The sequence below is a fragment of the Maylandia zebra genome, linkage group LG17 (assembly GCF_041146795.1).
Source record: "Maylandia zebra isolate NMK-2024a linkage group LG17, Mzebra_GT3a, whole genome shotgun sequence".
Classification (NCBI taxonomy): Eukaryota; Metazoa; Chordata; class Actinopteri; order Cichliformes; family Cichlidae; genus Maylandia; species Maylandia zebra.
This window is the reverse complement of record NC_135183.1, coordinates 35839687-35852292: the sequence shown is the minus strand read 5'-3', so window position 1 is coordinate 35852292 and position 12606 is coordinate 35839687. Positions and strand designations below refer to the sequence as shown.

The window sequence follows — 12606 nt, the reverse complement described above, 5'->3', positions numbered from 1 at the left end:
ACATTAGGATTGACCCACTTTTGGAGCCACCCCTAGTGGTCATTTGAAGAACTACACCTTTAGGCACTTCCATATTGCCCCCCCCCAACGATGTAGGTTGCTGCTTCCATAAAAGTAAAAGTGATTATTTGTTCAAATAGCAATCTAAAATTTTACATAGCAGACGGATAAGTGGTGCAAAGCTGTATTTTAATCAGTAGGCTTGTCTTGCTAATTAGGCTTTATTTCATATAATCTGATTAGTGATGCAGAATACTACAGAAAGCTCTAGACAACTCAAACTCTAAGTATACCCTTTCATGTAAAGTCTGCACAAAATACTCTTGAACTACATATGGAAAATCCCGTGCCTCACACATTTGCCTACACAAATGTGAAGGTAATCTAAACATCTACTGTCTTTCTTTGTCTTTTGTTGAAGCTAAAACCACACAAGCAAAGCTGCAGGCCAACCAGGGCAGAACTCTAGTGAAGACAGAGCTACTGCGATCCTCACTGGGCTCATTGGTAGTCTGACAGCAGCCATTGAAAGCACTTGTGATTACTTCCCCGTAATCTATGGTCTTATCTGAGGGGCCAGAGGTCAGTTAACTCCTGTTTCTCTCTCAGTTTCTATCCGTTTCACTCTTCGCTCCTTTCAAAGCTCTCTTCTTTTTTTCTCATTTGAACTCAAACAGTGGAAAGAGGACGGTCAAAGCGGTCTGTTAGCTCAAGATCACTTCATCACACAATTGCTCAAACAGTGGGATAACTTCATACAAGAGGCCCCTCTGGGATTCTGTTACTTCGAAAAGACCAGGAGAATCTCAAAGACTGACATCAAAGACTATGCAAAGGTTAGTATCCTGAACTGTATTTTAAGGATTTATGGAAAGTGCCTATTTTCAAAAGTAAGGTGTCTGAAGTTGCTGTACTCAAGATTTATTTTACATATTGACTCGTTTAAGACATCAGCCTTATTGTGGGTTCACAGGGGGCAAACGCAGAGCAATGTATCTACAATAGATGAACAGTATCCGAAAGTCATGAACCCAAGAAATGAAGCCTTATTAGAACGGTCTCGGTGGATAGCCGTCCGAAAGCCGTTCTTAAAGAAGGGAAACAAACAGAAAAGTTTGACAAATGACATTTTTGGTTCAAATCATTATCAATATGGAGGTCAGAAGAGTGGTACAACAGTGAGTGTCATTTGTAAAGGAGGCTCTGTCATGGCTTGGTGCTGACATTTAAGCCAGCTGTGTTGGCGATCTTATCATCGCTGATGAACACAAGTACCATGGGATTTTGATCCACCATGCAATGCCATTTGGAAAGTGTCACTTTCCAGCATCACAACGACCCACACTGCATTAAAAGCATACCTAGATAGAAAACAACACAGTGGAAAACTATTCATGGACTGGCCTCCCCAGCATTACTGAAGGAGTGTGGGATCATCTCGACAGAGAGAAAACCAAATAGCAGCAGAACTCCAAGAAGCCTGGAGAGCTCATTTTAACTTCTAGATCCAGTATCCACCATGTTTCAGTGTTTGTTTGTTTATTCCATGGCAGAGCAGATAGAGATTTGAAATATCAGGTAGACCTTGGCAAACAGGTCTGTAAATATGCCAGCAATTTCTTTATAAGTGTGCTTGAAGAAGCTAAGTGATTTTTTTTATAAAGAAAAAGGAGGAAGCTTTTGTTATTGGTGACTTTTACACCCCTTAAAACCTGTCACGTCTGGCAGCAGAATTAGAATGCGATGTTGTGCCGGAAAATTTAGATTTTCCAAGCATATAAATAATCTATAGGCTCCTCCTGTCCCTGTGTTTCCTTTTTCTGTTAATTTATCCATTGCTATTAGTGTCATTTTGGTTATTACAGTAAATGTATAGTATCAGCTGGCAGGCAGGGCAAAAAGGAATAGGGCCAAAACAGGATTTATATTATATTGTTACTAGTGTTGATTTGAAGAAAGTTTAACAGGAGAAACTAACAATAAACTTTTAAAAAATATTAAAAACAACACTGAAGATATTTCCTATATATGACTCAATAGAAAAGATGATATTGCTGCAGTAGCGGGTTGATTTACAGCGATTAAGTGCATTATAAGGAGGCCATTGTTTAGCCACCTGTTCTATAATTTATCAGGATGTGAGAGAGGCAGCCACAGGGCGGTGGTAAGGAGAAGTCGCGGTGTTTCCGCTCGCGTCCCGTTTGTGAAGCTTTGCTGTGAAGCGTCAGCCCCCGGCGGCGGCGGCCCCTTTAAGAAAGAAGCGCCGCACACTGACGAAATTTCCCCGGCCCTGCTCTCTCTGCCAGTCTGTGTAGATCGACAACAGATCGGAGCAGCGCCGGTATCTGCAAGCTCCGGGCCAACGGCGCTGGTCAGGAAAGCTCTCTCCAGGGAGGAGGGGGGACACGCAACTGGTTTTTTTTTCCCACTGTCTGCCTGCCTGACCGCTCAGCTCTCAGCAGGAGACGACATTTAGTCGGCTTTCAGAAATTAGCGGATGTATCGTCGGGATGGATGGACGGAGTGAGCGGCATTCGCCGTGAGACTGGCGCTAATTTGACGTCCTGAGCAGCAGGTGTACAGAAGGATAAAGCAGACTAAAAGGCAATCTCAGTGTTCATGAAACTTTGCTACGATTTACGTGCTGGGTAAGAAACGCTTATTTTATTTGTGAAACACAATAAATGGCTGTCGTTCTGGAGGGGAGGGAGAAAAATGAGGGGTATTATTTTATGACACCCAAGCTGTCCCAGCGTCTCTTCGGGGTCACCCAAAATGCGGATTATTTTGGTTTTCTTTTTATCTTTCCTGAGACCGCTAACTCGAGGCCTAAGTTCAACCCCCACCGTTTGAAATTAGTCGCCCTTAACAGATAAAAGTATAACGGACGCATTTGTTGTATCGTGTTAGTTAGTTTGGCCTAACTGTGCCAGAGTCTGACGGCTTTTGATGCTGTTTAAAAGAGAGAGAGAGGAAAAACACGCTTCTTCTCATTTCCTGGCCCAGTGTAACAGTGAATTTTTAAAATCAACTTCTAGTCTCAACCGAAACACTCAAAAGCACTTAAAAACAAACAAATGTTAGCGTAATATTTTACATATTTTCATGTTTTGTACCTCGGTTGCACCCCCAGAAAGATAAAGTGCTCGTGTGGTGTGTTCACTTACAGTCGGAACCTCTGACCTCTAAAAGGTGCTGTCAAACTGGATTTTTGATTAAACCAGTTGGTACAGGGCTTTAGTTTTTTTGTCGCCATACAGAGTTCAAATGTGATTACTATTTGATCAGAATCACGTTTTAACATCCTATGGAGGAGAGTGACCAGTTGTTGAGGAAGAATCTATTGTTTATATCCTTGATTATGTAACTGCAAGGTGAAATAATAGCGCTGATGCTGCATGGCCAGAGGGCTGGAGGGCAGGAAGGAGTGTGTAATTTCCATGCTGTTGGCTGTTACATCATGTGCTGATCGTGACTGTTTGAGTAAACCTCACTTCAGCAGCCCCGCTCAATAATGCAGGAATTCATATTAACAGAAGTATTTCCTCATGAGTCATTTGTTTTTGGGTTTGAGTTTGCATATCAGTGGTACATCACACGGCATGCATGACCCTGAGTGGCAGCATTCAGATGCTGCACTGCCCAAACAATAACCCTTGACATGATGTTAGGGGGGGAAAAAAGCCTGCCTTTTTATTTTCGTTGAGCAAAAACCCCACTTTGCCTAAAGGGTTGCATTAGTGGGTTAGATAAAAGCTGGCGTATCCTTGTCCCCACCATTATTCTTCTGTCAGTATTTGTTCGCTGGGGGCTGTGCTTGTGCTTGAAACCTTTGTTTTGCTTTCAACTATAAACAGAGCCGGACGTGTCTAATAGGTCTTGTTAAAGTTCATCATATCTGCGCTCTCCTCCTGCCTTCCTGCTCCCTCCCGAGGGTTGACATCAAATGAAAAGGCTGGGCTCAATAGAAGCATTCACAGTGACGATATGATATGTATGGAGATAGATTTTGTCTTTAATCAGAGGCGTGATGCCTATATGCTGATATGGAAACTTGCGATATCTCTGCGCTGTTACAGTGCCATTGTTTGTTTTAGTTATTATTCTGCTTGTCAGCAGCCTGATGCTGTTCATCTCTTCTGACCATCTGTCGCCCTTCACCTGATTATTAATGCAGGAAAGTGAACAAAAGTTGCAGCTGCCCATTGGAACATTCTGGCTGTTGCCTGTAGATGAGTTATTTAAAGGTCATGTCCCTCCCTCCCTGTCTCTGAGTGTCTTATGAAACTCATACAAGTTGAGAATAGCTCCACGGGTGAGTGTCTTGCTTTATTCAGCCTTGTTTCTACAGAAACTAAGCACCACGGATGATGATGAGGATGACGATGAAAGCAGGATGTCCCTACATGGGTTTATACACCACGTTCAGTGAAGGCACCTGTAACGGGAAGCTAGTTCTAAAGCATCAGTCACCGAAATGGAAACACCGCACTGTGGCAGGTCTTTGTTTTCTTTTTAAGCAAGCCTTTATTATCAGACCTGACTGCTAATGTCCCAGAAAATATACAGACAGTGGCCCTCATGTGTAAGCGCTCAAGCTTTATTGGGCACCCTTTCATGTATGGTTGATGGACACCAGTGATATAGTTATGACTGAAATTAAACTAAGAACCATTTCATGATGTTTAGACATAAAACCATGTAATGAGTGTCTCTCATGATAATGCGTTATCATGGCTACAAAGACAAATGTTTAACTTAAGAGGTTACTATGCCTCCTGATGAGTGCATTATGTTGATTTCATAGGGCTCCTCAGCTAGTTGCTTTGCAGGATTTTATGAGCACGTCTATGAAGCTGTTAATAATCCAGAGCAATAATGTGATTAGTTTGCACTTTTATTGGGGATTTTGTTACTGCAAAAGTGTATAAGTTACGGTTTTCACCTTGTGAATGTGTGTGCGTCGTCTTGTCAGAGTGCGGTCTTGACGACACTTTGTGTAGCAGCAGCTACTAGAAATGTGCTTTTGAGTGCTTCGCCAGATCTGTCTGTGGCAGATTCTTGTCAGCATAATTTCTGGCGTAACTTTAAGTTACGTGTCTGCAGGTTTCAGTGGACTTAGTTGCTGGCACATGATTGGCTGATTGGATATTTGGGATAACAAGCAGTTGAACAGGTGTATTTAATGAAGTGGCCTGTGAGTGTTTGTAAAATTTTCAGAGGGAGGCAGTGCTGTTTCACCATGCATAGACTTTACTTTGGCGGGCTGCCCAGGTATGTGGACAACAAATATATTTGGCTACATTGCTATATTGTATCATTTATCTTTTCATCCAACAGCGCCATCTGCAGTTTACTAATAAACACTTCCTTTGTTTACAGTGAATAATTCTATTCATTTCTATTAGTACTGCTCACTTAGCCCTGACCCTTCCTTAACCCTCCGAGGGTTAATATTAAGGCTAAAGTAAATACTAAGTATTATTAGTTTTAATCCACTGAAACAAAAATATTTCACAGCTTGTGCCTCGAATGTTTTGATCACAAGTTGGTGTTTTGATTAATATTAAAAGGAATAGCACATTCATTGTTATGCAGATGATACCCAGCTTTATCTGTCATTGAAGCCAGACATAGACCAATTAGTTAAACTGCACGAGTGTCTTAAAGACAAAGGTCTGGGTCACCTCTATCAGGTGACATTGAACCCGCCCGTAGTTACAGCTCAATAGGCTGCTCAGGGCTTCCCATGATGCACTGTTTCTTCTTCATTCACCCCTTTTCAACATCTGTGTGTATACTTTGCACTAGGGCTGGGCCATATCATACCTTTCACAGTAATACCGGTATAATGTTGGGGAACGATAAGAAAATGAAATATCGCGATAGAATATGGGTAAAATGCACATGCGCAGTGCCTTTGTTTTCATACGCTCATGGCGGCGACGGAGAATGAGAAGGGCGAAAGCGGATCGTTGAATGAAACAGATGAACCAGAATTGGTTTGTAAAAATGCTGCAACTTCAGTGGTGTGGAACTGGTTTAGCTTTCGTCCCTCAGATACACAACAAAGCACATTTTTTGGTAGCGCATGCTAGCGGGCCGTCGTTATTACCGTGTTTTTTGGAAAATACGGCACATTTAAAATCAATCCTTTGATTTTTCTGAAAATCGACAGGGCCCCTTATAATCCCGTGTGCCTTATGTAGGAATTCTGGTTGTGTTTACTGACCTCGAAATGATTTTATGTACACGGCGCTCGAAAATCTGTCAAATGTTTTGGTACGACTTTGCTAAGCTACGAAGCTGCACCGCTTGATGGATTGTCGGAGTTTTCCGGCTATCGTAAGCAGGAGGCCTCTGCTCTCGCCTCCTTCCCCTAACCCCCAATTGGTCGCAGATGGCTGCCCCTCCCTAAGCTTGATTCTGGTGGAGGTTTCTTCCTGTTTAAAGGGGAGTTTGTCTTTCCCACTGTCGCCAAGTGCTTGCTAGGGGGTTGTCTGGTTATTGGGGTTTTCTCTGTATTATTGTAAGGTCTTTACCTTACAGTATTAAGCCCCTGGAGGCTCCTGTTGTCATTGTGATTTGGTGCTATATAAATAAAACTTAACTGAGTGCTTTTGAGATGTGTAAAATGTCAGTTTTAGTTTTAGTTTCACCTCCATGGGAAACCACAAGTTGCAGAAATAACTCTTGAGTAAGTCGACTAAAGGGCATAAGACTGCCTGCAAAAGCATGACCATGTCTGGCTGTTGTAGCGAGCGTGACCCACATGACCACGAGTAACTTCAGGCTATTAAGGTCATTAGCAGGCGATATCCCAAGAAGACACAGACATGTATACACACACACAGTGTATTAGGCCTTAATACACCAGGCTTGTAAAGCTCCTCACCTTTAACTAAGGCATACAATAATAAACCATTTCAGCCATTGTAATTTTGTTTTATGTGCATATGTGTGTTTGTGCATCTCTCTGCTGCTCTGTTGTTTGGTTTTATGTCAGCAGCAGGCTCTCTCCCCTGGCTGGTGTGTTCACGGTGACTTATGATTAGGTAAAGGTGGGCCGAGGTGTCTTTGTGTTTGTACATAGCTGAGCAAATGACTCATGAGGGCTGTTTGTGTGTATACCCACAGTAACAGTCGCAGCGATCAGACCTTGAGCTAAAGCCCCTTCCTCCTCCTCCTCCACTTCTTCCTCCTCCTCCTTCTGTCCTCTCTTTTCATCTTTTCATCCTCCTATTTAAGCTGCTGTGGTTGAGGCTGCTCCTGGACCAGAGAAAGAGAACCTTTTAAAAAGGAAATAAGTAAACAGGAGGTAGCCTGAAGAACACTCCGGTGAAAGGAGGCAAAGAATAGCATGGGAACACGCAATGTGCGCTTGAATAGGAGCTTGCCTTGAGACTCAATGCTGCGTCATTCGCTGACATTTTTCTGACTGAAAATGTCAGTTTCTGGGGTTGTATCCAAATGTGCCTCTATTTTCTTTTCCAGCAGCCACTATTGATTTATTTATTTATTGATTGTGTTGTATTATAGGTAATCAACAGCCTGGTTGAGCTGACTATAGGGACCGTCTGAGCTGATCCACCGAGCATGCTGTGAGTGGATTCGGGTGGTTACTGCGAGAACAGATTCTAGCGTGACAGGTGTCTAGGCAAGTGGAGGGAAGTGTTTATTAACCTGCCACTCAGCAGGTTTCCATTCACCCCTTGGAGGGGCGCGGGGATAAACCCACCAGTCACGTTTGTAATTTCCACTCACATGTGCCCATGTGGCCTGTTTCTTGTCTTTAATTCACCGCTAGACTTGCTGCCTCAGTGCCAGTCTAATTGTCATTTGTTTGATTACGTCTTTGCCTTGTCTTATTTCCTCTTAGACACGAGGAGTGATGTGTAGTCTAGTCTGTTAGTGCGGCTCTCCACTGAAGTGTTTAGACTTTTATGAAGTTTGTGCTTCAATCTAATGAGCTTCAAACGAGTCCCCTTTATGCGGGCTCAGAGGAGTTACCCACTGTAGCAAATTATAATTCCTAACACGCTGTTTAAAGGCCTTTGAATGTTCTTCATAATGGCAGGTCTGATCAATTTGTTGCTTGTGCAGGGATCGGCTGCTGAGGATTGATGAAATAAGAGTTTTTACAGTATTTGCAATAAGAAAGAAGTGATTCAATCTTTAGGCATAACAAACAAATGGGCAGTTAATAAGAAAAGCAGGTTGGTAGCTAAGGCTGCCACTCCTGAGCTCTTAGAAAAGAAAGTTGGACTAGTCCTGAGTCTGACAACAAGTCAGTATGGTAGAAAGCTTGACGGCTGTCCAGCCATTCACAAAGCAAAGTCTTGACAGGAGTCCAGTCAGATAAACTCTGCGTCGTGTTGTTGTATGGCAGGCATTCGGTCAAGCTGATTAGGTCTCGGGAGGATTAAATCCAGAACGACTACTACCCATCACAGCCATGTTTATTGTATATTCTGGGGTCTGTGCTCAGCTGCAAAAACTGATCGTGGTTTCCACCGACAATAAGGGATTTTTTTTTCTTTTTAAATATTTATTTTTAAGAGGCTTTCCTTAGGGATGCACCAGTGTTTTTTTTTTTTTTTTTTTTTTTTTCTAGCTCTAATATGATAACGATAGCTTAGCTTCAGGTGTCTGCCAAAAAGAACAACTAAAATGTAATATAATAATCAATAAATCCAAATATATCAGTTTACTTAATTAATATTGATAAGATGCAGGTGAAGAGCTGAGCATATTGAGACGTTGCAGAGCAGGTGCACTAAAAGCTTTGGGTGAGAGCGACAGAATGAAGCTGTCTGATCGTGTCTTTGATGTTAACTGACACAGTTTGTGCACGCCACAATGTTAATGTTAGACTGTTAGTGGTTGTGGTTACATACTTTCAGACCTTTCATTATCTCGTAACAATAACAGTTTTATTTATATAACAGATTTCATTAGATGAAAACTAAATGTGCTTAACATAGAAAATGAAAAAACTGCGTAGGTTTACGTTGCTTTAAGGCAGTGAAAACAGCAAAACGGAATAAAACAAAACAGCAAAACTTATTAATTGTAGGCCTGTGTGGTTTTGAGTCTGTTTTTGAATGTAAACACAGATGTAATTGATCTCGAGTGAGCAGGTTGGTTGTTCCAGAGAACAGGACCACATTAACTGAAAGCACCTTCAGCAAACTTGGATATGATTCTGGGTATAGTTAAAGATCTGAACCTGATGACCTGAGAGGTCTGACTGGGTTGTAGGCAATCATAAGGTTGTTTACCGTGCTGATAAGAAATGTTAGTGTAGCCATAAAAAAACCCCTGTTTGTTAAAGGACAGTTGATCCAGCTGTCTACTTGATTACAGGAGTAATTGAAGCTGTTGAGGTAAATGGTAAATGGCCTGTATTTGTATAGCGCTTTACTAGTCCCTAAGGACCCCAAAGCGCTTTACATATCCAGTCACACACACATTCACACACTGGTGATGGCAAGCTACATTGTAGCCACAGCCGCCCTGGGGCGCACTGACAGAGGCGAGGCTGCCGGACACCGGCGCCACCGGGCCCTCTGACCACCACGAGTAGGCAACAGGTGAAGTGTCTTGCCCAAGGACACAACGACCAAGACTGTCGGAGCCGGGGCTCGAACCGGCAACCTTCTGATTATAAGACAAACTGCCAACTCTTGAGCCAGGATTGCCCACATGTCTCCATGTGTCTCACTAAACGTGTCATCATCATCCATAGGTTTCATTTTTTTATAAGTCAGCTACATATGTGCTAAAGTTAGCTGCAGGTCCTAATTTAGCTTTCAGCCGATCTGATACAGTACACTCTTCAGCTTTTGACATATTTTGTTTTTGAGTAGGTGTACTGATTATTTTAGTGTGAATCAGTACTCGTTAGTACCAACATAACTCGTTGATAGTACAGAGTGTGGTACCCATCCATAGTGTTGTCATGTTTCTGTTGTCCTGTTAGGATTTAAAGTAGACACATGCTGTTGCTTACACTAGTTAACAATGCGGAGCTACAGTGGGCTAAAAGTTTGGGATAGTATAATTTTGGACTTGGACAATCTTTGCACCATTTTTAACTGTTTACCATTCGTTTTGATATCTGTCCCTTACATTCACTTGTTAGGCTGCGGTAGGCTAGATCCTTGTTCGCAGCCAGCAGGCCAAACAGCCTTTTCTGGAAGAAACACTGAGTGCGTGATAGTTGCAGTGAGTCACAGCTAGAGCCTGGCCAGGATAACAGTCAGTTGATAATATTGCAGCACATGTAGCCAAGTAACGTGTTCATCTGAAGTTGCCAGTTAGATTGTGAAATGCATTGCTGGAAAACTAATAAAAATCAACCCACGATTCTTTCTTTTCAGTGACATTTATATTCGTGCACTCATTAAACGCCTGTGTCGGCACTGGTCTCAAGAATTCGCGATCTGCCGGACTGTGCTCGCTACAGTTGGTCAAATCACCTTTAGTTAGCGCTTCTCTGTCACGCGCCATAAAGGAACAGGAAGCTAGAAACAACATAAAGCTGAAAGAAATGTGTTGGTTTTGCTAATTGAGATCAAAACACTACAATAACACAACATTTTATATTTTTATTAATATTTCTATTTTCTGTCTATTAGTCATTTCATACACGGACCAGTTTAGAAACCATGAGTCCTGATCACATACTTCTGGATGGCACTATTGATGTGAAACAGCAGCCTTGACAGCACTGTGATGTGTTTGCCAGAAACAGTTTAGCACCTGTTGTGCTTTGAAGCTGGTTCCTGTTAAACTATCATGACCTGTTTCGCACATTGCTGGTAGATGACTTTGTAAATCCTGTCTGTATTTCGTTACTTTCATAAGGGTCAAGTTTACTGCAGTGGATGATGACTCAAACAGCCCCCAGTCTTCATTAAATGTCAACCCTTGACACGAAAACGCAACCATTAAGCCTTTAACAGCCTCCCACAGTCCCTCTCGACCAGCACCACCTTTCCAGCTATTGATGTGAATTAAATCTGCTGTTTGCTGGAGGAGTGACAGGATACGGTGGCCCCATATTCCTGTGTAGACTAAAAAGAGGAGGAAAATCCAAACACTGGCAAATTTGGAGCCTGAACATGCAGTCCAAGACTGTAGTATGTGTTGGTATGTGAGAAAATGGATCAAGCACCGCCTTACAGGAAGAGAAGCGTGACACGTTACATTTCTTAGATTTAAGATTAAGGTTTTATGTTACAATCAGTGAATATTTTTTAACTAATAATTGAATCCCTTCCTCTGTATGTGCATCAAATTAATTCAGTAAAATATAAACCAAACTATTCTGTAAACAATAATCTGTATATAACGATGAAGAAAAACATGTTTACATGAACTGCAGTGGGTCTGTGAGTTTTGTAAACAACAGGGGAGTAAAGACATTGTTTTCCTCTCAGTGTTAATGACTCGTCCTTTACTGCCTGTTCAGCAGCCCGTGTATTTTGCGCCCGCAGGGTTGCCGTCCGCCATGTTAAGGTAAAGCCCAGGTGTGCGGTGTTGACCATGCTAAAGCGCCTGGACAAGATCCGCTTCCGAGGCCCCAGGACGAGAGACGAATTCCCGGATCTGGCCGAGTCGCCACCTGCCTCCGACAACGAATGTAGCGACGACATGCAGCTGAAGCCGAGAGCAGCTCTGCGTGACACAGAGGACGTCCTGCGAGAACCCGTGAGTGCTCATCATTTTGTTTTCTTCTTTTGTGTTTGTTTGGTTTTTTTGTCCTGTGATGGAAAGGTAAACACACATGGGAGGATTTAGGGTTTTGTTTTTTTTTTGTTTTTTGGGGTTGTTTTGTGACTCATCCATTAGTCCTTCTAAAAAGGGTGTGATGCTAAATCACTGAAGTTGGTGTTTCCTCAACAGAAAAAAGGGGGGAGACAAGCAGGGGATTTTGCTTTACCTTTATCATGCTGGTTTGAATTTCTTCTCCAGTTTAAGGAGCGCTGCAGCTGAAAAACAAAACCATGTTGCTCTTTTTAAAAGTCCCCTTCTTTCTGCTTATGTGAAGAGGAATGAAAAAGGGAGGGCTCATCATGAAAAGAAAAATGGAGGAGATGGCGGCAGTGAGGTTTTTCTAATAGTGGACATAAGATATAGATAGCCATCAGCATGAGTCAAGAGCCTAAATACTGGAAGCATTTGTGAGAAGTAGAGAATGAAAAATGGTGGGAGAGAAAAGATTTAAGCGGGGAAAGTGATGGAGGAGGCGAGAGGACAGGAAGTTGGCCTCAGAAGATTGGACTCCAAGATGTCTAGAGGGGAGGGCATGGACAAGATCCAGAGGAAACTGTAAGAAGACTAAACTTTGTGACAAAATAAAAAAAAAACACCATGTTTTCTGATATTTCTTCCCCCCACGCTGGATGCTGTTCTGAAATCTGAAGCTTTCTTCTGCCCTCAGTGGTGACTAAAAACGGCATTGTCGTCATTGCCGTGCACACTGATAGATAATTAAATGCACCAGATTAGTCACTTGATCGTATCATTTCCTGAATAAATGCTCAGGAGATCTCTGTCCCCTTTCATTGTTTGTTTTTTTTTTTTCTGTCTTCTTCTGTG

General features: G+C 42.4%; 1 protein-coding gene across 7 annotated transcripts in view; it reads left to right on the top strand.

The window, feature by feature from the left end:
- The first annotated feature begins 429 nt into the window (after positions 1–429).
- Positions 430–12606, top strand: part of gramd4a (GRAM domain containing 4a) — a 53334-nt gene continuing 41157 nt past the window's right edge. For 2 of the 7 annotated variants that reach the window (XM_076875478.1, XM_076875477.1), the window contains exons 1-2: positions 5166–5274; positions 11502–11715. In XM_076875478.1, the coding sequence (XP_076731593.1) occupies positions 5186–5274; positions 11502–11715 (303 nt within the window). In that variant the 5' untranslated portion in view covers positions 5166–5185. Of the gene's footprint in view, positions 583–677; positions 837–2150; positions 2649–5152; positions 5275–11501; positions 11716–12606 lie in introns of those variants that run through there. The other 5 variants (XM_012919835.5, XM_023152206.3, XM_076875476.1 and 2 more) reach the window with 5 other exon arrangements.